This window comes from Astyanax mexicanus, chromosome 10, assembly GCF_023375975.1.
Source record: "Astyanax mexicanus isolate ESR-SI-001 chromosome 10, AstMex3_surface, whole genome shotgun sequence".
NCBI classification, from domain to species: domain Eukaryota; kingdom Metazoa; phylum Chordata; class Actinopteri; order Characiformes; family Acestrorhamphidae; genus Astyanax; species Astyanax mexicanus.
The window spans coordinates 53,813,374-53,838,671 of NC_064417.1; the positions used below are offsets into that span (position 1 = coordinate 53,813,374).

The following is a 25,298-nucleotide window of genomic DNA, read 5'->3' on the forward strand; positions in this document are numbered from 1 at the left end:
TTAATAAAAAAATATATTTAGAGTAATAAAGTACTCTACATACATACTAGGTATGCAGTATTTGCAGTTTTCATAATAAAATACATATAATTTACAAATAAACACTCTACACTGTCTTTATTGCACAGAGCAGCGTAAAACAGAATATGAGGCTGTGGGAATAACTGTATAATGACTGATATTTACTTAGTATACTGTTAAATATATAATATAATGGAGGGAGGTATGACGAGGTTAAAGGGGTTCATTTTTGAGACCTGTTGGTGCAATATCAGTATTTAAAGATGTTTAGAATGTGTTTGTTTTAGTTTTTGTTGGGAAAATTTAAAGAGCAAGAAATCAAACAAACAAAATATTCAAGAGTTATTAATTATCCTACGTACACTTAAAACTTAAAGAGCAGGAAATATAATCAAACAAACAATATATTCAGAGTAATAAAGTAATCTACATACATACTAGATATACAATATTTGCAGTTTTCATTAAAAAATGAAAACTGTGCACATGCAATGAGAATAAATAAAATGAACACCGAAACACTCTACACTGTGTTTATGGCACAGAACAGCATAAAACAGAATATCAGGCTGTGAGAGTAACTATATAATGACCAATATTTACTCAACACACTGTTGCATAATATAATGGGGGGAGGTATGATGGGGTTAGCAGGTTCATTTTTAAGACCTAGTGGTGCAATATCAGTATTTAAAATTATTCAAAATATGTTTGCTTTAAAAAAGTTTAAAGAGCATAAAATATAATCAAACAAACAATATATTCAGAGAATTAAAGTACTCTACATACACTCCTAGATATGCAGTATTTGCAGTTTTTAAAATTGTATAAAAACTTGTGTATATACAATAACAAAACAAAAAGCTGACAAGCTGAAGATATTTAGCATTAGTATTAGACCTTCTCCAGTAATGTATGGCTACTATATTTTTTTATTATTTAAATGAATAAATAATTTATTATTATTATTAAATAGGTTTTATTTTTTGCGTGCTGTTTTATCATTATTTAAAAAAGCTTTACAAACACATTTTATTTATTCGATTTACTGATTTTATCATTATTCCTTCTGAATAAATGAATTATTATATATACATTCTACTTTACAAACCTCTTAGCTATATAACAAGAATAATATACTGCACTGTGGCTTAACCATTCAGGCAGATGGGGACTGGTTGTGCAATATAATCAATATATATATTATAAACTGTTCAGACTATGGCTTATTTAATTTTCTTTTAAGAAAATTAAGAGAGCAAAATAGAATAATAAAATTTTCATAATAAGATTATACAGCTCTGGAAAAAAATAAGAAAGCACTTAAAATTATTAGTTTCTTTGATTTTACCAAATTGAAAACCTCTGGAATATAATCAAGAGGAAGACGGATGATCACAAACCATCAAACCACCAAACTGAACTGCTTGAATTTTTACACCAGGAGTAAAGCAGCATAAAGTTATCCAAAAGCAGTGTGTAAGACTGGTGGAGGAGAACATGATGCCAAGATGCATGAAAACAAAAACTGTGATTAAAAACCAACCAACTATTTAAACTTTATGAATATGAACTGATTCAGAAACTGAAGTGGTCTCTTATTTTTTTCCAGAGCTGTATATACATAAGCACACTCCTAGATATATAGTAATTGCTGGTTTTCATTAAAAACCTGTGCATATACAAAAAAACACTAAATGATGAATAAACACTACACTGTTTACAGAGCAGTGTAAAACAGAGAGTCAGGCTGTGAGAGTTATACAGTAAACAGCTTTAAACGCTTTATTTGTGCCTCAACATACAACATAACAAGACAAGACAACCATATTTAACAAAACAAAAAGGAAATGTGTTTATACAGTATCTCAGAAAAGGAAGTACACCCCTCACATTTTTGTAAATATGTTATTATATCTTTTCATAGGAAACACTAAAGATATGAGACTTTAATACAGTGTAGAGTAGTCAGTGAACAGCTACAGTATAACAGTGTACATTTACTGTTCCCTCAAAATAACTCAACACACAAACATTAGACATTAATGTCTAAACCGCTTTAACAAAAGTGAGTACACCACTAAGTGTAAATGCTCAAATTGTGCCCAATTAGCCATTTTTCCCTTCTTATGTCATGTGACTCGTAAATGTTACAAGGTCGGTAAATGGGGACCGGGTGTGTTAAACTTGGTGCTATCGCTCTCACACTCTCTTATACAGGCTGCTGGATATTTCTAACATGGCACCTCATGGCAAAGAACTCTCACATCGGAGGATGTGAGAAACAAAATTGCTGCTCTACCTAAAGATCGAGCCTATAAGAAGGCTATAGGAAGATTGCTAACACCCTAAAACTGAGCTGCGATAAACTAAACTTGGCTATGATGGCTAAGGTCATACAGCAGTTTAACAGGACAGGTTCCACTCAGAACAGGACACAACAGAGTCGGTCAGGGTCTGCCAGCATTGCTACAGAGGTTGAAGCAGTGGTGTGTCAGCATGTCAATGCTCAGACCATACACCACACACTGCTTCAAATTAGTCTCTGAGTGGCTGTTGTCCCAGAAGGCAGGAGATAGCCTCTACTAAAGCTGATGCACAAAAAAGTTTGTTTACTGAAGACAAACAGACTTTACTGGATTGCTGGAAACATGTGCTTGTACTCTGATGAGACCAAGATACCAAGATACAACTTATTTGGTTTATATGGTGTCCAGCATTTGTGGTGATGCCCAGGCGAGGAGTACAAAGACTACAGTGTGTCTTGCCTACAGTCAAGCATGGTGGTGGTAGTGTCATAGTTCGCGGCTGCATGAGTGCTACTGGCTGTGGGGAGTTTCAGTGTTCATATTTATGTATTTATTATTTTAGTATATACAAGTGAATTAGAAGTGGATTGTTGTAAGTGACTTTTTCAGCTTCATAATGTTTTCATCATGAACCAGACATGTAAAAATGAACCTTTAATTTAATCAGGTTTAGGTCATTAGAAATAGATTCCTGTTTATAACTACTAAAATACTACGTTTTGAGGAGGAATCATATTTAAAAAAACTCCACAAAATCCAAAATAGTCCATTAATAGAAATCAGATGTACTATACTATATATTATTGGCTTATATATACTTATATTTACTTATTTATACTTACATATCCAGCTCTGTAAAAAATGAAGAGAGCACTTCAGTTTCTGAATCAGTTTCTCTGATTTTGCTATTTATATGTTTATGTTTGAGTAAAATGAACATTGTTGTTTTATTCTATAAACTACAGACAACATTTCTCCCAAATTCCAAATAAAAATATTCTCATTTAGAGCATTTATTTGCAGAAAATGAGAAATGACTGAAATAACAAAAAAGATGCAGAACTTTCAGACCTCAAATAATGCAAAGAAAACAAGTTCATATTCATAAAGTTTTAAGAGTTCAGAAATAATCAATATTTGGTGGAATAAACCTGTTTTTTAATCACAGTTTTAATGTCATGCATCTTGGCATCATGTTCTCCTCCACCAGTCTTACACACTGCTTTTGGATAACTTTATGCTGCTTTACTCCTGGTGCAAAAATTCAAGCAGTTCAGTTTGGTGGTTTGATGGTTTGTGATCATCCATCTTCCTCTTGATTATATTCCAGAGGTTTTTAATTTGGTAAAATCAAAGAAACTCTTTAGAAACTTGTTAAGTGGTCTCTTTTTTCAGCGCTGTATGCTTATATACACTATATACTATTAGACTATAGATATATATTTACTATAGACTTATTCCTCAAATTTGAGCTTGAGATTAAAGCCTGTAATCTTGAGGTTTTCTGGAGTGTATTCCAGTCTTTTGCAGCAGATGAATAAAATGGTTTTTAATGTGTATTTTAAGAGTTTTCAAGGCAAGGCAAGGCAAGTTTATTTATATAGCACCTTTCATACACAACGGTCATTCAAAAGTGCTTTACAAATGAGAAAATACACAGAGAAATCAAATAAAAAAAAACATGTAAAAGATTAACAGTAAAAATGGAAATAAAAACTAAAATATGAATAAAGCATGATTGATTAAAACATGATTAAAACAAAGAGAATTAAATTAAAAACATGTAAAAGAACAACAAGGAATTGGAAATAAAAATAAAATAAGAATAAAGCATGAATAAAACATAATATAAAAGTGCCGTTACAGAATAAAAGTGGGCGGAGCTGCAGTGTTTTAAGCTGAGCTGAAAGCCTGATCAAACATGTAGGTTTTCAGTCTAGATTTAAACATGTTTAGTGTTGGAGCTCTTCTAATGCTCTCTGTTAACTGGTTCCATTTAAGAGCAGCGTAGCAGCTAAACGCTGCCTCTCCGTGTTTAGTTTTTACTTTAGGCAGCTCTAACTGAGCAGTTCCTGATGATCTGAGAGTTCTGCTCGGCTCATACTGCTGGAGCACATCAGATAAATATGCTGGTCCTGCACCATTAACACATTTATACACCAGTAACAGAACCTTAAAGTCTATTCTGTAACAGACTGGTATCCAGTGCAGGGATTTAAGGATGGGGGTGATGTGCTCCCTTCTTTTACTTCTAGTCAAAACTCTGCTGCTGAATTCAGTATTTCAGTATTATATGTAACAGATACAGTACTAAATTCTTAAAGGCGCGGCAGAACGTGAATAAGATTAGGACAATATTATTGATACACAGTCATGGCCAGAAATATTGACCATTTGCAGTAATTTAACACTGGTATATTGTTGCTTCAACATTGGCACATTTATCATGTAGTCCCATCCTGCCTTTTAATTTTGCAACAGTGTAGGAAATACGGCCCAGCAGATACAGGAGATATTATCTAATGATAAACAAATTATATGAACACTTCCAGTTACATACATTCTACTGCACGTTTTCAGTGTAGAATAATCTGTATCTCTATTACACAGATAAACATTATGCTACATTGGTTTTGTAAAAGCAGAAACAAAACAGCTTTAAAACAAAGAAGGTTTCACATTTCAGCTCAAACGCACACCAGTGAATCAGCAGCTTTCTCTTTTACGGATTTATGTATTCTTGTAGACTTGTCTCTTTAAGTATTTGGGATGATAAAGTAATCTTTTTCTTAGATTCCTAGGTTTTTAGATAGTAAAATTGAACATGTATGTTATATAGAAAAGCACATGTACTCAGCATGTGACTCTTCACTGCATGCAGCCCATAACTGTACAAACCTACACACCTACACACCAAGACCGCTAGTGTTAAACCAGCTCTGTTGGTGTTAATTTCAACACTTCTAAAGTGTTTATATAATTCTCACAGAGCAAGAGGTAATTTAATACTCTCCTCTGTGTGAAATGTAACTGTGTTTTATGTAGGACTGTAAAATGTACTTTTTAACATTATCTCAATGTGAGTTTTCACAATGAGCACGTTAAAAGAGCTGCAACAACATTGTGAATAACAGCAAACTCAAACTGTGTGGGCGCAGCAACAGAGAGAGTGTGGCAGAGTGAGAGTAGAGTGTGGTAGAGCATGGTAGAGTATGATAGAGTGAGGTAGAGTGATGATAGAGTGAGGTAGAGTATGGTAGATTGGGGTAGATTGAGGTAAAGTGATGGTAGAGTGGTGACAGAGTGTGGTAGAGGGGGGTAAAGTGATGGCAGAGTGAGATAGAGTAATGGTAGAGTGAGGATAGAATGTGCTGGAGTGAGGTAGAGTATGGTAGAGTGATGGTAGAGTGAGGTAGAGTGATGGTATAGTATTGTAGAGTGGTGGTAGAGTGAGGTAGAGTGAGGGTAGAGTGATAGTAGAGTAAGGTAGAGTGATGCTAGAGTATAGTAGAGTATGGTAGATTTAGGTAGAATGGTGGTAGAGTAAGTTAGAATGAAATAGAGTGAGGTAGAGTATGGTACAGTGAGGTATAATAGGGTAGACTGAGGTAGAGTGAGGGTAGAGTGATAGTAGAGTAAGGTAGAGTGATGCTAGAGTATAGTAGAGTATGGTAGATTTAGGTAGAATGGTGGTAGAGTAAGTTAGAATGAAATAGAGTGAGGTAGAGTATGGTACAGTGAGGTATAATAGGGTAGACTGAGGTAGAGTGAGGGTAGAGTGAGGGTAGAGCAAGGTAGAGTATGGAAGCATATGGTAAAGTGAGGTAGTGTATGGTAGAGTAAGGTTGAGTGTAGGTACAGTATGGCAGATTGATATAGAATGGTGTTAGAGTAAGGTTGAATGGAATAGAGTGTGGTAGAGTATGGTAGAACGAGGTAGAATGGTGGTAGAGTGAGGTAGAGTATGGTAGAATAAGGAAGCATATGGTATTGTGAGGTAGAGTAAGGTTGAGTAAGTGTAGAGTATGGTAGAGTGGTGGTAGAGTAACGGTAGAGAGGTAGAATAGGGTAGAGTGGAGTTGAGTAATGGTAGTAGAGTGATGGTAGAGTGTGGTAAAATGGGAAAGAGTGATGGTAGAGTGAGGTAGAGTGATGGTAGAGTGTGGTAGAGGAGGGTAAAGTGAGGTAGAATTAGGTAGAGTATGGTAAAGTGATGGAAGAATATAGAGTGTGGTGGAGTGAGGTAAATTAAGGGTAGAGTATGGTAGATTGAGGGTAGATTATGGTAGAGCGAGTCAGAGTGAGAGGAGAGTGATGGTTGAATGATGGTAGAGTAAGGAAGAGTATGGTAGAGTAAAGTAGCGTGAGGGTAGAGTGTGGTGGAGTGAAGTAGCCTGAGGGGAGAGTGAGTGTGGAATGAGGTAGAGTGAGGGTAAGGTATAGTAGAGTGATGGTAGAGTAAGAGTAGAGTGGTGGTAGAGTGAGGGTAGAATAAGAGTAGAGTGAGGTAAAGTGGTGGTAGAGTGAGGTAGAATGGAATACAGTGAGGCAGAGTGAGGGTAGAGTGTGATGAGGTGAAGTACAGTGAGGGCAAAATGGCAAAGTAATTCAGTTTTGGATCAATATGTCTAAAGAACTTTGTTCTTGATTTGGATTATTTCTGGTAAATTTTAGTTTTATTCTCCCTTATAATGGTAATTCTGTATCTACTGTAACTGTAGATTAATTACAGAGCAGTACGGGTACAACAGATTACAGTGCTGGTGATTCTGTATCTACTGTAACTGTAGATTAATTACAGAGCAGTACGGGTACAACAGATTACGGTGCTGGTGATTCTGTATCTACTGTAACTGTAGATTAATTACAGAGCAGTACAGGTACAACAGATTACAGTGCTGGTGATTCTGTATCTACTGTAACTGTAGATTAATTACAGAGCAGTACGGGTACAACAGATTACAGTGCTGGTGATTCTGTATCTACTGTAACTGTAGATTAATTACAGAGCAGTACGGGTACAACAGATTACAGTGCTGGTGATTCTGTATCTACTGTAACTGTAGATTAATTACAGAGCAGTACAGGTACAACAGATTACAGTGCTGGTGATTCTGTATCTACTGTAACTGTAGATTAATTACAGAGCAGTACGGGTACAACAGATTACAGTGCTGGTGATTCTGTATCTACTGTAACTGTAGATTAATTACAGAGCAGTACGGGTACAACAGATTACAGTGCTGGTGATTCTGTATCTACTGTAACTGTAGATTAATTACAGAGCAGTACAGGTACAACAGATTACAGTGCTGGTGATTCTGTATCTACTGTAACTGTAGATTAATTACAGAGCAGTACAGGTACAACAGATTACAGTGCTGGTGATTCTGTATCTACTGTAACTGTAGATTAATTACAGAGCAGTATGGGTACAACAGATTACAGTGCTGGTGATTCTGTATCTACTGTAACTGTAGATTAATTACAGAGCAGTACGGGTACAACAGATTACAGTGCTGGTGATTCTGTATCTACTGTAACTGTAGATTAATTACAGAGCAGTACGGGTACAACAGATTACAGTGCTGGTGATTCTGTATCTACTGTAACTGTAGATTAATTACAGAGCAGTACAGGTACAACAGATTACAGTGCTGGTGATTCTGTATCTACTGTAACTGTAGATTAATTACAGAGCAGTACGGGTACAACAGATTACAGTGCTGGTGATTCTGTATCTACTGAAGGAGAGGTGCAGCGGCTGACAGACTGGTGTACAGTCAACAACCTTCACCTGAATGTGGACAAGACAAAGGAAATGGTTGTTGACTTCAGGAGAGCACAACACACCCACTCTCCACTCAACATCGACGGGTCCTCTGTGGAGATTGTTAAGAGCACCAAGTTCCTTGGTGTCCACTTAGCAGATAACCTCACCTGGACCCTGAACACCAGCTCTACAGCCAAGAAAGCCCAGCAGCGTCTCTACTTCCTCCGGAAGCTGAGAAAGGCCCGTCTCCCTCCACCCATCCTCACACTCTTCTATAGAGGGACCATTGAGAGCATCCTGAGCAGCTGCATCACTGCCTGGTTTGGGACCTGCACCGTCTCTGACCGCAAGACCCTCCAGCGTATTGTGAGGACAGCTGAGAGGATCATCGGCGTCTCTCTCCCCTCCATCACGGACATTTACACCACCCGCAGCATCCGCAAAGCAACCAGCATTGTGAATGACCCCACTCATCCCTCACACGAACTGTTCTCCCTCCTGCCTTCGGGAAGAAGGTACCGCAGCATCCGGTCCAGCACGACCAGATTCTGCAACAGCTTCTACCCCCAAGCCATCAGACTCCTTAACTGCAGAGTCTGAACTGATGGTTTTTCTGTACATGCACACACACTCTTACCCCACTTACCCCAGAAAATGGAAAGCACTAAAAACCCTACTACCTCACTGGACTCTATTGCACACTGTGTAATAGAGTAATTACTACCTCACCTGGTCCTTTTTGCACACTGCAAAATTTGCACACTGTCTTGTTATTTATTATTCTTTGTCTGTATTGTGTTGTATTGTCTGTCTGCACTTTTGTACTGTTGCACTATTGTTCTGTCTGCACTGTGTTTATGTGCACCATGGTCCTTGGAGGAACGTTGTTTCGTTTCACTGTGTACTCTGTATATAGCTGAAATGACAATAAAAACCACTTTGACTTAATTACAGAGCAGTATGGGTACAACAGATTACAGTGCTGGTGATTCTGTATCTACTGTAACTGTAGATTAATTACAGAGCAGTACGGGTACAACAGATTACAGTGCTGGTGATTCTGTATCTACTGTAACTGTAGATTAATTACAGAGCAGTACGGGTACAACAGATTACAGTGCTGGTGATTCTGTATCTACTGTAACTGTAGATTAATTACAGAGCAGTATGGGTACAACAGATTACAGTGCTGGTGATTCTGTATCTACTGTAACTGTAGATTAATTACAGAGCAGTACGGGTACAACAGATTACAGTGCTGGTGATTCTGTATCTACTGTAACTGTAGATTAATTACAGAGCAGTGAGGCAGAACTGTATAGTAAGTTTTTTACAGCCTTATATATTTTCTATTCTTCTGTGTTTTAATTTATGTTTAAATATGTTTCTTATTGTATTGTGTTGTTGGGGGGGGACATGTGCAGGTGTGATGGATCACAGTATGAACCAATAGGGAGTCGGAATGGTATACCAGCTGAAATGAAATAGGAGTAACAAGGATGTTTTTAAAGTGTAAGGAGGGGAAAGTTCAGATAACTGCTTGAAGTATTTGTACATTGTTACACTTCTGATCACTATACATTCTGACTTCCTCTACCGAATCTTCTGCTCATTGCTTCACTAAAACCCAAAACCATATGGTGCAGCGTGACAGCGGAGGTTTGCATGTAAGACAGCGGTTCAGTAGTTGAGGTTCGTGCCGGGTTTCGGCTGTGTCCCAATACAGCGTGAGTAAGTAAAGTGGGGGAGGGGGAGTGGAGTGCGCACTCTCTGACAAGGAGATCATTTGTGGTTTAGCGTAGCAGTGTGACCCTGGGCTAATTCCACATCAGTAACTCGCTCATACTGTACTTATCAGTCAGGAACTTTCCTCAGTGAGAACACTCGCCACTTCCTGTTGAGTAATATAACAAAACAGCTCCACACTTAACCATACTGAAATAAAAAACATGTTAAAAACACCATCATCTCCAAACACTGTAAACTCACAACTGGTTTGAACTGTTCAGAGTTCAGTGGTCCCTTAATCTTCTGTAAATACATTTGAAATGCAATAAAACCAACAAAACGTTTTTCTTGTAACTGATATAAAAAAGGAAAACTAAACAAACATAGCACAAAAAAAGTATGGAAATGTGTTTTGTATATTTTTTTCTTTCTTTGTTGTAACAATGCTTTAAGGTTAAAAAAGATCTTATATCGTTGGAAAGGCTGTTAATTTGTGGGTTAAATTTGCCAATCTTCTTTGCCAATGCTAAACAGCTTTTTCTGCCATTGACTTGTTAGCTGTTCCATAGATGTTCTTGGGAGTCCTGTTCTTTGATACTGTCTTCATCCCTCGTTATCTAGAACTTGGCCTTCAGTTTACTGGTAGATACTGGTACCAGGGTTCTCTTTTCAAATAATGCTCTACGATCTGTTTGGTTTTAAACACTCCGTCACTTAAAATAGTTCTATTGCTGCTCTGTTTGTTTGTAGCTGAGCTGTTTGGTTTGTAAGCGCTGCATCGTTGCAAGGTTATCTGTATATGGCGGAGTAATACATGGAGAGCTTTGGTTACAGTGCATTACCGGCTGATAGTGGTACTAATAGAAAGCCTCTCAGCCAATCACATTGCAGGGTCAGAACTAACTGTGATATAATATTTATTTATTCGCTGTTTTTTTTTTACATATATACTGTATATGTGGTCCTATCACTCGGGCCCTTATCCAGATTAGTCAAACGCGGCATGATGCTGATTCTTGGAGCAGAACCTTCTGACTACTGTAGCAGAACCCATGATCACAGGTTCTGCTGCACCTGGAGGAACCAGAAACTCAGAATGAGAGTCAACCGTGACAGCAGAGTAAGCTGTTTGGCATTGGCTGAGAAGATTTTTGGCAATTTCTTTATTCATTGGCACAACTCATATACCCAGCTGGAAAAACTTGAAACATCTCAGAAATCTTTGTACTAACCAAACACTGTTTTTTAAATCATTTTGTTTAAATTTCTTTCCATTTTCTCCCCAATTTACACGACCACTCCCCCTATCACTAGTGATGCCCCCACAACAGGAGGGTAAAGACTAGCACACACCTCCTCCGACACATGTGACGTCAGACTTTGCCTCTTTTTGAGCTGCTGCTGATGTTGTGGCATTGCCGAGTAGCATCACAGCGCTAACGCTCAGAGGAAAGCGCAGCGACTCGGTTCTGATACATCAGCTCACAGACGCAGCCTTGCGCTGATCCACATCACCCTAGGAGTGATGAGGGGAAAGAGCGACATCTACTGTACTGTACCCACCCAGAGAGAGCAAGGCCGGCAGCTGATGGCATGCTGCATAAACAGGATTCAAACCAGTGATCTCCTAAACATGGTGGCAGCACTTAGCCCGCTTGGCCACTCGGAGCCCCATAACCAAACACTGTTAACTGGGCTGCTGGATAGGGCTGCAACTAATGATTATTTTGGTAGTCGACTAATCTGATGATTATTTTTTCGATTTTAGTCGATTCATCAGCGATTATTCCTGCCATGTCCTCCAGCTCTAAAAACAATAAACACAGCTGAACATGAGATTCAAAAGGCATCTAAATGTTTTTTAAACATGGAAAGTACTGATATTTAGTGATTAAATATATAATCTGTTGTGTTTGGGCACTTTTCGAGACTCGGACTCCTATTGCGCTTCTGTCCCCAGCACTTTGTGTAATTCAGTACTGTTACAAATGAACGACTAGTCGACAATGAAATTTGCAGTCGACAAATTTAAATAATCGACTAATCCTTGCAGCCCTACTGCTGGATGGTTTTCACTTATATTTATTACAACGTCCCTTTCCTATAAACTCATCATATGAGGTAGTGATGAGACACATGCACTAGATAGATATTATTTTGTGACATTCGCCCTTTTATTTTTGCATGTTGTTTAGATCAGCGCTTTTCAAGTGGTGAGTCATGGACACATTAAATTATTAATGCTCATCTCATTTTGTACTTGTCTTTTATATTGGGAAAAAAGAGACAGAGAGAGTTTCTTACTAATGTACTCTAAATGCATAGATATGCAGAGAAGGTAAATATCGAATTTTGTGGCCTTCTTTATTTTGTGCAGTTTTTATATTTAATTTTACTGTAGTAACTTTTACACAAGTCGTTGTCATGTTCCTCTCCAGTTTCTTAAAACAATTGCTCTTAAATTTCACGTTGCACCATGGAATAATGTAATTTTGCTCCATGTGTACTCGTAAAACCCCTTGACCTGAAAAAAAATCAGAGATATAAAAGAGAGACAGGGTTAAAAGTAAGTGTAGGACCCTGATATAAGTAATGTTTTTCCTTCCTTTGTGTTTCTGAGCTGTCTTTATGCAACTTCCTCATACTGTGTTCCACCATGTTAGAATCATGAGTCATTTTCAACATTGCTGAACAAACCCGCTAAAAACTACAGAGATAAACTGCAGACGCTTATTCACAGAAATATTACACTGTTAGAAACTTACACCAAGTCAGCAACCTTCAGCAGAGTAACCAGTACCCATTTATACACTGTATAACCTAACTGCAGTACTTATTAAAATAATATTAATACCGTACTTAAACTTAATATTAAAATATTAACACATTTACAGTGCGTTTACATTCACGTCATAACCTGATTACTGCAGAACTTCGAAGTTTGTCATGATTGGTTCAATGTGCTTACAAACATTTATGTTTTTCTTGAGTTTATATGAGTTAGACTTTTAATAATCAGATTTTATAACCAGTTTTGCGACAGAATAAGACATGACTTAAACTTCCAGTAAAACCCAAACTTCACACCACAGCTATGTTTAACATAACGAAACATATGTTCACACATCAGCTAGAAGATGATAATTTAACTCCATTTAACTTCAGATCCTTTTAGATTTTACTCTGATACTTTAATAATTAGATACCTGCATAAATTAGATTATGGCCCCAAAACTTACATTTTTCCCATTGGCTACTGGCACCATCTGTTTGCAAATTGGGTGCACCCTCAGTATGTAGTCATTCTCCTTGTGTCACACAGGCCGGACCCAGGACTTACAAGGGTAGTGAGGGGCAGGCAGGGTCAGTAACAAAATGGCAGCAAATATAAACAACATACCAGAGGAAAGTCAGTCAATCGAGGGTCATACATAATAAATCCAGCAATAGTAAGGGAGTAAGGGAGCCAAAAATACAAAAAGGGTCGGGAACAAGGCAATCAATAGAAAGAACAAGGCAAAAAAAAGAAAACGGACGTATAAACTTTTTGTCAGTAACAAAAAATTATAGACGGCCCTGCGTTGTAGAAAGCTAGGAAAACTAGATTCAGTACTCAGCAAGGACTAGGCCAAATTGAGGGGTATCTATTGTATATACAGGGGAGAACAGGTGAAAACAATCAGAAGAAATGTGAAAAAATCAGAAGATGTCTGAAGAAAGACAGATTTTGGCTAAAGCCAAATTGTTTATTAGTCCTCAGTCTATTATATTTAAATGCTTTAAAACATCGGTTTCCTGAAACTAGAGGTCTATTTCAATAAATACATAAGTACATTTCAAGCACTAAATTTAATTAATTAAATTCATAATATGACCAACGAAAATGTGCATATGGCAGGCGGGAGCGTGCAGTAACGGGACTAAAACAAGCAGGAGCGGGTTTAAAAAAGCCGCGCAAACCATTTAATTTTTAGTTAATTCACCCCTTAACAGACCTTGGCCCATATATGAGCTACAAGTGTAGGTGATTTAAAACCCTTTTTTCTCTTTTTTCTCTAAAATAAGTTGGAGGCTCCTACAAGACACGAGGAGAAGTGGTCTATTCCACTTTTTTATAATTTTAGATCAGTAAGAGGCCTCAAGCCCAAATTCTTACATTTGAAAATAGGTCAACAGTAACTAAACAAAAGGTTTGAAGGACATGAACTTTTTGAAAAAATAAAATTTAAATCTGTAAATTAAGGAAAGCACACATAGTATGATATGTATTCATTATTTTCATTTATTATTATTTAAAATATTAAAAATATTTAAAAAATTACAATATTTCCTCTTACAATAATAATCAGAATTTTCAGTAATGTTTCTTATCAAACATGTTCATCTAATACTTAAATAGAAATCCTCCAGATGTTGCCGTGTAATATCATATATAAAATAGACAGAAATGCTGGCCTGTTAAGGAGTAAATCAGGATTTAAAGTACAATTTAAAAGTAAAAGTGCTGGCTCTTTAATTGTGTTCAAATGCTCGTCTAAATGCACCAAGAAACACAAAGTTAAGTAAATGTTGTTAAATTATTTGATGAAGTAGCTGAATACTGTGCTGAGTCCACAGTTATAGAGTCAGTTTAGAGAAACTGTAGAACAGGCTGGAGACCATTTGACGGATCGGCTGTGAGGCGAGACGGGGGTGATAGCCACAGCTGAAGAAACCAGGAAATGCTGAGATGAGATGATGTTCGAAATAGACAGTTCAGTTTTTCAACCACAGACCTACTCAGCATTTCACCAAATTAGCCAGTCTGAATACAGTAAAGCGTGAGTATTCATACCCCGTGAACTTTTCGACAGTTCAGTATCACCTTACAACCATAAACAAGTGAAAGTAAAAGTATTCAGCCCCCCCATATCAATACTTAGTAAAGCCACCTTTCACTGCAGTTACAGCTTTAAGTGCTTTGGGGTTTGTCTCTACCAGCTTCGATCATCTAGAGACTGCGATTTTTATTCCATTCTTCTTTATAAAACAGCTGAAGATCAGTCAGGTTGGATGGAGAGCGTCTGTGAACAGCAGATCTAAATCATTCCACTGTAGCTCTGGCTGTATGTTTAGGGTCATTGTCTTGTCGGAAGGTCTCAAGTCTTTTACAGCCTCCAACAGGTTTTCTTTGAGTATTGTTCTCTATCAAACCACTGAGGCCTTTACAGAAAAGGTTAATATGTACTGATAATAAATTACACACAGCTGGACTCAATTATCTAATTACTAGCACTAAAAAAATCTTCTGAAGGCAATTAATTGAACTGTCTTTTATTTAGGGGTTTCAAAGTAAATGGGGCTGGATACTTTTGCACAGATTTTTTTTTTACTAAGATTTGTGGTGGTTTATCACTTAAAATCTCAATAAAATACATTTAGGTTTGTGGTTGTCAGATGAAAAGTGTCAACAAGCTCAGGGGGTATAAATAATTTTGCATGCGACGGTAGCTGCCCCACCTTTTATATGTAAAAAAAAAAGGTAAAAGGAGGAGCAGGAATTCTAATTTATATCCAGATCGCGTTTAAAGCCTCCAGCCTGGAACAGGAAGCAGTTTGGAAAGGAAACAGATGTACTGATCAAGGAAACACCAGCTACAAAGATCTCCATTGATACTGCAGTGGGGGCATATGCAAATGCCTAATTAGATATTCATACCTCCTTCTCTATCAGCTTCAAAACAAGTACAATACAATAGCCTACCTGTACACCTGTAAACCTGTGAACACCTGTATCATTTTATACGTCTACATTGATGTCCACACATATATATATATATATTCCTGTTCTGCTGTATACCTGCATACCTGTGACCCTTTAGACCTCTACACCTGTACTCCTGTATACCTGTATACCTGCATATGTGTACACATGTATGCCTTTATACCTGTATTCCTGTACACTAGTATAGCCATATACCGATTACCTGTATACCTCTAAACCTTTATACATCTATTCCTGTATACCTTTATACCTGTATACCTGCATACCCGAATACCTGTATACATGTACACCTCTATAGCTGTTTACAAGCATACCTGAATACCTGTGTACACACATACCTGAATATCAGCATACATATACAGTTTACACCAGTATAGTTGTATACATGCATAGCTGAATACCTGTATAGCTGTGTAGCTGTATACCTGTATACCTGTATATAAGCATACCTGAATATCAATATATCTGATATCTAATTCTGAGTATCAGTCAACGCAATCCAATCCGTTCTTTGTGTTTGTATAAATAATACGGCCCAGCACTTTAGATAAGATAAGCTGCTGATTAGCATTGAAGTAAAATCAGTTTATATTTAACATCAGTTTATATAAAACAGTGATTTAAAAAATATATATACTCTTTTATAGTGTGTTTAACATTTTACAGTCCAGTCTGTCTGACCTATCTGCCTGTGTGTGTGTGTGTGTGTGTGTGTGTGTGTGTGTGTAGTGGTACACACTCTGAACTGATATGTGTAGCTGTTATCAATCTACTGATTTGTAATAACTGGTTTTTAGTCTTATTTTATTTTTATTTTTGTTTTTAATTTTACTTCTCTTTAGTTTAATCATGTTTGAATCAATCATGCTTTATTCTTATTTTAGTTTTTACTTACAATTTTACTGTTATTCTTTTACATGTTTTTTAATTTGATATTTCTTTGTATTTTCTAATTTGTAAAGCACTTTAAATGACCGTTGTGTATGAAAGGTACTATATAAATAAACTTGCCTGTGCTGTGCTGTAATTTGAATTTCTATAGTGTGTGTTTTAGAGTATTAGCATATTAGCGTTAGCCTTCAATGCTGGTTAGTGCTGATCTGAAATAAAGAAAAGTGTGTGGTTTTCCTGTTGGTTAAACTAAGAGGTTTGGTGAAAGTTTTGTATAGTTTCTGAGAACTCTCCTCTCCTCAGCACTGTCTGCTTGACAGTAATGATAAAGACTCTGATCTGGATTGGGATTAAAATAGTATTTAGTATCTTTGATCACTTATACTTAACTCATTAATTCTAATAAACGCTTTGTTTTTTAGGGTAACGTCAAATCTGGATGAAAAATGTCAGATACTCTACTGGAGGAGGTTTTTATAAAGCGCTCCCAGCAAAAGAAGAAAACATCACCCTTAAACTTTAAAGAGAGGTTATTCGTTCTCACACCGGACAAGATTTCATACTACGACTTTGATGTCGAAAAAGCAGTAAGTAAACTCACTGATTTATTTCACTGTATCCTGGAATAACCTTCGCTCTGTACAGACAGAAATTGACAGAGATTTGTCATAAATAATGAGCCCTATTTTAGTGTTCTATAGGCAAGCCATCAACCGCGAACCGTGCAGTTTGATTTAGAGTTTTTGCTATCATAACGACAGGAAAAGTACACCTTATGCAGCTCGTATTTATTAAATTAATTAATCATGGGTGTCGTTAATTTTAGGCGTAACATGAAATCAACCAATCAGTGCGTCTCTTGCTCATCATTCCCTTTAAGAGTCAGGTGAGCTCTGACTTTGGTGGATTGCTATTTTAACGGTGCAGCTACCTGAACATGTCTAACGCTTCTAAGCAGAGGAAACTGAGCTGCTCTTTCATGCTGTGAAGGAGCTCCAGCAGCTCATTGACTGTTGGCGTCTGTCTAGGTTGTTTTCAGTCAGTGGTGCACCTGTGTTTTCCGTTGCCAAATAAGCCAGAAATTTACCTGAACACCTTATTTCAGTACCACCACGCCCACTGCTGTAGATATATTCTCACGCACTGTTTATATTTAAACAACACACTCATAAGGCATGGAAATAGACAATGCAATGATCATTGGGTGTAAGATAGGGCGCTAAATCTGCATGATACTGCACTGAGTGCAATATGAAATTTGAGCCCTTCCATTAAATAAACATTTTTTAGCTATTTTCTTTACTATTGTAAGTTGTGTTATTTTGAGTATGTGGGAATTCTGGGTCGATGCTGATATACATGTCTATACCAGACACCCAGGTATAACTTTAAAACTAATAAAAAAAAAATACATAAAAATGATCTTAAATCAATACATTTTAAAGTAGAACATGTGAACAGTGTCAAAGAATTGTAGTAATGGTCCTTTTCTAAATACGTAGCAAATATTGGCCAATAACGATATAGATTCGATATCATTGTGCATCCATACTTTTAGCCTTGCTTTGAATTTTATTTATTTATTATGTCAGTCCTGAAAATGTTATTAATTTTTGCTAAATTGAATAATTTGTCCTGATTGCAGAAAAAGAAGGGGTTAAAGGGATATGTGGACACAGAAAAGATTAAAGGTGTAGAGACTGTGATGCCAGAAGACAGCGCTCCTCTAGAACGACTGTTTCCATTTCAGGTGAGAATTCATCCAATAATAAATATTATGTACTATTATATTAATATAGTATATTAATACTATATTATAGAATATTTCATAAGGTAATCGTTATACAAACTAGAGCACTCAGCTTAGGGTGAGAGTTATGGTTATAGTTAACTTTGTGTAATTGTCAGGCCTGAGCAACCGCGCCCCCCCTCCGGCACTCTCTGAGAGAGCACTATGCCCATATAAGGACATCCGCTCCTTCAGAGCACACACACACACACACGGCTGCTCAGCCCTGATCACAGACTGGCTTCAGCTGCGGAGAGCAGCTCCACTATTCGCCGAGTAATGGTCACTATCATGGTCTGTGTTTCCCTGCGGTTCCAGCCTGTTAGCTGTCTTACAAAGCGTTCTCTCAGACGATCCTGTCTTCCCGTTTTCCCGGAGTCCCCTTTGCCTGAGTATTTTCTGTTATATTTTCTTATTTTGTTTCTTTGCCCAGTTTGAGTTTTTTAGTCTAGCCGTTTTCCCTAAGCTCTGCTTAGTAGTTTTTCGTTCTAGTTTGTAGCCTAGTTGTCCCGTTTTCCCCGTTGTACCACGCTACGCGCTGGTCTTATTGTTTTGGCCGTTTTCCGTTTCTCCCGTTTTTCAGCTTTTTCTTTACTTTGCCCAGTCCCATTTTATTTGTCAGTTTCTAAGTTTGTTTCTAGTTTTCCCCAGTTAGTTATTGTTGCATGTTCATTGTGTTTTCATTTGTTTTCCATTTTTGAGTTTTATATTATTCCCGTGTTTCTTAATAAACACAACTGCTTCGTATTCCATCCCAGCAGTGTCTCCCTTTTCTCTCTCTCTCTGCCTGATCCCAGTCAGGTATGACAGTAATATTATTTTTTTTATTATATTTGAGTTTACAGCACTCTGAGTAACAGTAATTCTGCAACAAATAGTAAAACCTAAGACAATAAAGTGAGTGATGTTTTTATCCAGTAAGAACATGTACACATGACATTTTTGCATGCAAGCTAAAATAAATATAAATTATTCAGTATTTTCAGAGTTTTATAAATATGTATAAATATGTTTGTTTGACCTGCCTGTTTTACAGAAGCATACCAAGTGTAATTTTTCAATTTTGCCTTTTAAAAATCCATTTGATACTGTATGCCCTGCGATGTGAGGATTGTATATGAGCACATTGCAAAGACAATGCTGAACTTCATATTGGGTGGCCCTAAATTGCATTATTATGCAAAGACAAGACTAGACAGGAAAAGACAACCATATACATTATACTTGTGCTGGGCACAGATGGAACATACACATTAGGGCTGAAACAAATTGTTAATTTGGTAGTCAAGTAATCTGAGTATTATTTTTCCGATTAGTCAACTGTTTTTTCTGCCATGCCCTCTGAACATGGTATTTAAAAGCCCTTCAAATGTGTAGAACATTGTCTTTTTAAATGTGGAAGTGCTGCTATTTAGTGAGAATATGTGTAATGTGTTGTTTTTGGGCACTTTTGAAAACGCAGGTAGAGTTGAGTGTTACCCTTCTCCCATAGTGTTTTAGTCCCCAGTACTTTGTGCAGTGCTACAAATTGACAATTAGTCAACAATGGAGTCTGCATTTTTTTATAATCTACGTTGTCTTACAGACACACACACACACACACACACACACACACACACACACACACACACACACACACACACACACACACATTTACGGCATTTAGCTGACACTTTTAAGATTATTCCTATCACAGAGGTGGGTTAATGTAGGGCAGGGGTGTCCAAACTTTGTTGGGGGCCAGTAGGAGAAATATACTTGAAGTCACGGGCCAACGACTGTTTAATAAAACAAATAATGAAATATACCACTTTAAATAATACTTTTTTCCCGATTATTTCATTTACACACCATTTTACTTGACTTACTATCTTTATCTTTGACAGTGTTGTGTAAACTAAGATTTTTGAAATTGATCTTTAATTTCATGATGTCTCTTAATATTAAACTCCTTAATTACGGCAACTTTTAGACTCTGTTTTTTTGCGCTAGAAATGCGCACTCTCTCCGCTTTTAGACTCTTTGGCCCGATTTTCTGCGCTAAAAATGCGTACCCTCTCCGTTTTTAGACTCTTTTGCCCCGTTTTTCTGCGCTAGAAATGCGAACTCTCTCCGCTTTTAGACTCTTTGGCCCGTTTCTGACACCTAGCGTTCAAACTTTGAATCTCACATTATAAAAACCTGCTTAACAGCGGGCCAACTTTCATTCTACTTCTAAAATACCTCGCGGGCCGCAAATGGGTTAGGAGTCTTGCCTTGTATTTGTATATTGAACCCCAGTCTCCCACATGATGTGGTAGCTCATTCGCAGGATGTGGTGTTATCCACTGCGCCTCCCACACACACACAAACACACACACTAGTGAAAACATGTGCCCACAGAAGTGGGCAGCCACTGCTTGACCACCAATGGAGCTGTGAGGGATAATTTCTGCTATAGCATACCGTCCATTAAAAAAGTAAAAAAACTCTTATATTTATATAAAATATATGAATTTAGAATATATACAGAATGCCTGTAAAACTGATTAAAACCAGTTCCAAAGAAAAGCATGCCCTTATTTCCATGTTTACAGCTGACAGGTTTTGTACAATTTTAGGGTTTCTCTCACTGGCCAATAATCAACTTTAGTACAACTTTAGCACTCTGCCATAATTAAGCAAATGATCTATTACAGTGTATATCTATGTAAAGCCAGGCTGAGCGTTCAGAAGTGAACTGGGCAGTGAGGGAGTGAACAAACAGAAGTGAAACTGAATTTGGTCTGTATTTAGAAACCTAACCTAGAGGAAGTTCAGCAGACAACAGGTGTTACTTACTAATTTATTTATATATATATATATATAAATACACATATAATATAAAGGCATACTGGACCTGGTGAAAGTACTGAGGTGAAGTATGATGTTGTATTTAATGATATGGTTGACTCTATTTTTGCAGGTAACACTGTGTAAACCATGAATTAATCATTTATAGAAATTAAATGTAGACGTGTACTGTGTAGAGAATGATATTTAGGCAATTGTAAGCTTGAATTTTCTAATTGTGAAAAATAATGTAGATATGTGCTAATGCAAGGTGAGATCATATGTTTATATCTGTTGTAATCTGTTATTATATATTTTAAAGTAGTAAACAGTGGGGTTTTGTCTGCTCCTCCATTATAAATTATTGGTTGCAGTTCACAGTAGGATGCTGTAGCTTAACTGCATTAGCCAAATCAAGCACCAGTCTGGATCACTTTACCTACCTCAAATACTTGCTAAGATACTTAAATGTTAAAATGACTTAAAATAACAATTCCAACGAGCTAGTGGCTGTGACGAAAAGATCAGCTTAGTACCAACTTTACCTATTTGGGAGAAAATTAGCAGCTCACATTCCGTCTTGTAGTCCTTCTAGGATCTAAGCTCCATCCCGTTTGCGTATATCAAATGCATTGGCTCTATTTACCGGCTTTTTACTCTCTGAGTCTGCTCATGGAGCTATTTAGAAGGATGTCTGGGCTGCAGAACACTGTGTATTGTGTGTACACCTGCTAATGTGCTCCATGCCTGGCAACCCGGGGTGTGGAAATAGTATTAGTGGAGGGGCAGTGGGTGGGATCAGAGCCGAAAATACAAACAAGTTTCTGCTCAAGCTGACTGAAGCTCTGCTGTCAAAAGATGAGCTTACATGTAGAATGTAGCTACTTATTATTACAGAAAATTTAAAATAAAGTGCATAATGCCCCTTAAATATAGATATTTAAAAATATTACACAGCATGAATGACGCTAATTTCTGCAGAGCTGAGGCCTAGAACAGATCTGGTTTGAGAGCTGTGTGCATTTTGAAACAGCGAAACCAGTAGAAAGTAAGCTTTGTGTTCGCTTTCCCAGAAAAACAAACAAACAGACAAACCAAAAGGCAAACATGAGTGAGCTAACAAACCTCAAAGTCTGATTTCAGTTCCAGTTCAAAGAACCCCTGTTTCACTCTCACAGCACATTATTCAGTGTTAATTTAACACTTACAGTGTAAATTTAACACCCGTAGAGCTGTTGTAACGCTGACAGATTTGCCGCACTGACTCTGTACGGTTTGCTTCTGTTCTCCTTGTCCTACACTGCTGTTTTTACAAAATTTAAAGTTTTAAAAAAAAATGTGTACATAGTGCTTTCACAACCAGAGCTCCAGATCTGAGATCTACGGTAAGTGAGACAGCCAGTGGCGTCAGTCGCCAGATAAACTCTATCAGAACGGAAGGAGAAAACCGTGAGAGCACCCGAGTCTCAAAAAGGGAACTGGTCTTCTTTAGGTCGACTCAGGGCAGCAAAGCAAACAACAAACTTGTTTTTCCTTAAGGAAACGCAAAAACTAAAAATGAAAGTATAATAGATGCATATTGATGCTCATTGCTATCTTACACCCCACCAACAGTCTATATTCACTCTATCTTCCTCCTGCCTGGTTTAAACAGCAGCAGGGCTTCTGAATATATCTACACTGATGGGCGTGGTGTTCTGGAAATGAGGTGTGTTCAGGTACATTTCTGGAGTTTTATCTTGTTTATCTTGGTAACAGAAAACACAGGAGCTCCACTGATTGAATACAACCTAGACAGACGCCAACAGTCAGACGTTCATCGCTATCTCGGTAACACAGGCGCTGTGCCGAGCCGAGCGTACACCCCCACTTATTACACACACATGAACACACAGCAGCACAAACCCAACTTTTACATCAACAATAAACAGAATAGTAAATAAAATAACATTGCTGTTCCCGTAAATGAGCTGCTGGAGCTCCTTCACAGCGTCAACCAGCAGCTCAGTTTCCTCTGCTGAGAAGAGTTTGTTGGACACGTCCAGGTAGCTGCACCGTTACAATAGCAATCCACCAAAGTCAGAGCTCACCTGACTCTTAAAGAGAATGATGAGCAAGAGACGCTCTGATTGGTTTAGTTCACGTTACGCCCAAAATTAACTACATCCATGATTAATTAAGAGAATTAGTACATGACTTTAGCACGTTTCGAGACGCGCAAGGTGTACTTTTCCCGTTGTTACAATAGCAAAGACACACTGGCACGCCATAAATCAAGCTACATGGTACACGGTTGTTTCTACAGTGTTTACAAGTTGCTGCCCTGGTATCCAGTGTGGTCGCTATGGTGTTGCTAAGCTACTGATTAGTGGTTGCAATGGTATTGCAAAGTAATTGCTATAGGATCCAATTCGGTTGTAATTGTATGGTTAAAAGGTTGCTGAGAAATCCCAAGTGGTTGCTATGGTGATGCTGTGTGGTTACAATGTTGGTGCCATGGTATTTTAGTGGCTCCTAGATGTTTGCTATGAAATGGATGTGATGTGATGCTATATGCTACAATTTTCCAGGTGGTTGCAATGATGTTGCCTAGTGGTTGTTATGGTGTTGCTAATTGTCTGCTGTGGTATCCCAGGTGGTTGCTACAGTATCACAGTCAATTGTGATTGTTTTGCTCAGGCAAGCTTTGGTATTGCTAAGTTGATGCTATTTGATGCATTTTAATATAAAATCATAGCAGATGTCTCTTTCTTTCTACAGGTCATCTATGATGAGGGACCACTCTACGTATTCGCGCGAACAGATGATGTGCGAAAGCTGTGGATGAACAAAATAAGACATGGTCAGTAAAGTTTTTCACTCACATTACGTACGAATTTCTCCAAATTTTTGAGTTGATTCATTGAGTTCTCACATCTGTTACAGTGATTCGCTTCAACAAAGATCTAATACAGAAATATCACCCCTGCTTCTGGGAGGACGGCGCGTGGAAGTGCTGTCAGCAGGAAGTGAAGCAGGCTATGGGCTGCAGAGTGATCAATACCAAAAATGGAGGTCTGTATCAACGACAGGAAAAGGAAAATATCCACAACAGCATGTCTTCTTAAATATACAACTTCTAATCCAAAGAAGTTGGGACGATGTATAAAGTTTTAATAAAAAACAGATAGCAAAGATTTGCAAATCTCACAGACCCATATTCTATTCACAATAGAAAATACAACACATATCAGATGTTAAAAGTGAGACTTTTTAATATTTCATGAAAACATTCATCAGACCACAGAGCAGTTTTAATTTTACCTTAGTCAGTTTTGAATGAGTTTTACTCCAGAGAAGACAGTGGTGTTCCTATATAGTATTCTGAGATGCTGATTCTGATTTTTTATTTTTTTTCCTGTTTTCTACCCAAATTTCAAGGCCAATTACCCAACCCCCTCATTAGGATTCCCTCTATCACTAGTGATGCCCCCAACACCAGGAGGGTTAAGAAGACTAGCACACGCCTCCTCCGATACATGTGAAGTCAGACTCCGCCTCTTTTTGAGCTGCTGCTGATGCTGTAGCATTGCCGAGTAGCATCACAGCGCTAACGCTCGGAGGAAAGCGCAGCGACTCGGTTCTGATACATCAGCTCACAGACGCAGCCTTGTGCTGATCCACATCACCCTAGGAGTGATGAGGAAAAAGAGCGCCATCTACTGTAACCACCCAGAAAGTGCAAGGCCAATGGTGCTCTCTCAGGGCTCTAGCAGCTGATGGCAAGCTACAAGTTGATGAACATTTTTCTAATATCGTTCCACAATTATTGCACAAAGTTTCTGCTTTTGAAAGTAATGCTCTTTTCACACCCAGTCATGTGAGTTAGTAAGTTTGTGTAAATTGCTCCTATTGCAAAAGTAACACTTTTTTTCCTGACTTTTGTTGCCGTTCCCCAACTTTTTAAGTGTTGCAGCATCAAGTTGTACTGTAAATGAGTTCATGTCTTTCATAAAATGTTAAAATATCTTGGTTTCAATGTCTATTATGTGCCCTATGTTCAAGTAATTACATTCTGATTTTTTTTATTTTCATTTATTTACACAGTGTTCCAACTTTTTTGGAACTGAAGTTGTATGTGTATGTATGGCACAACAGTAGTAAAAGTATATTTTGCTTTTCTATACTTTTCTTTTGTACGAGTAAATTCTCTGTATATATGAATCAACGTTT

The 25,298-nt window shown here is 37.5% G+C and overlaps 2 protein-coding genes across 2 annotated transcripts in view; one reads left to right on the forward strand and one right to left on the reverse strand.

Annotated features, from left to right (window-relative positions):
- The window catches only part of gsr (glutathione reductase), a 50,747-nt gene that overhangs the window by 22,568 nt on the left and 2,881 nt on the right, over positions 1-25,298 (reverse strand). The gene's annotated exons all lie outside the window — the stretch shown is intronic.
- btk (Bruton agammaglobulinemia tyrosine kinase) overlaps positions 1-25,298 on the forward strand; it is a 31,224-nt gene that overhangs the window by 1,070 nt on the left and 4,856 nt on the right. Inside the window, exons 2-5 of the mRNA XM_007236470.4 lie at positions 16,909-17,073; positions 18,132-18,236; positions 23,847-23,928; positions 24,012-24,140. Coding sequence (XP_007236532.1) covers positions 16,933-17,073; positions 18,132-18,236; positions 23,847-23,928; positions 24,012-24,140 — 457 coding nt within the window. The 5' untranslated portion in view covers positions 16,909-16,932. The remainder of the gene's footprint in view (positions 1-16,908; positions 17,074-18,131; positions 18,237-23,846; positions 23,929-24,011; positions 24,141-25,298) is intronic.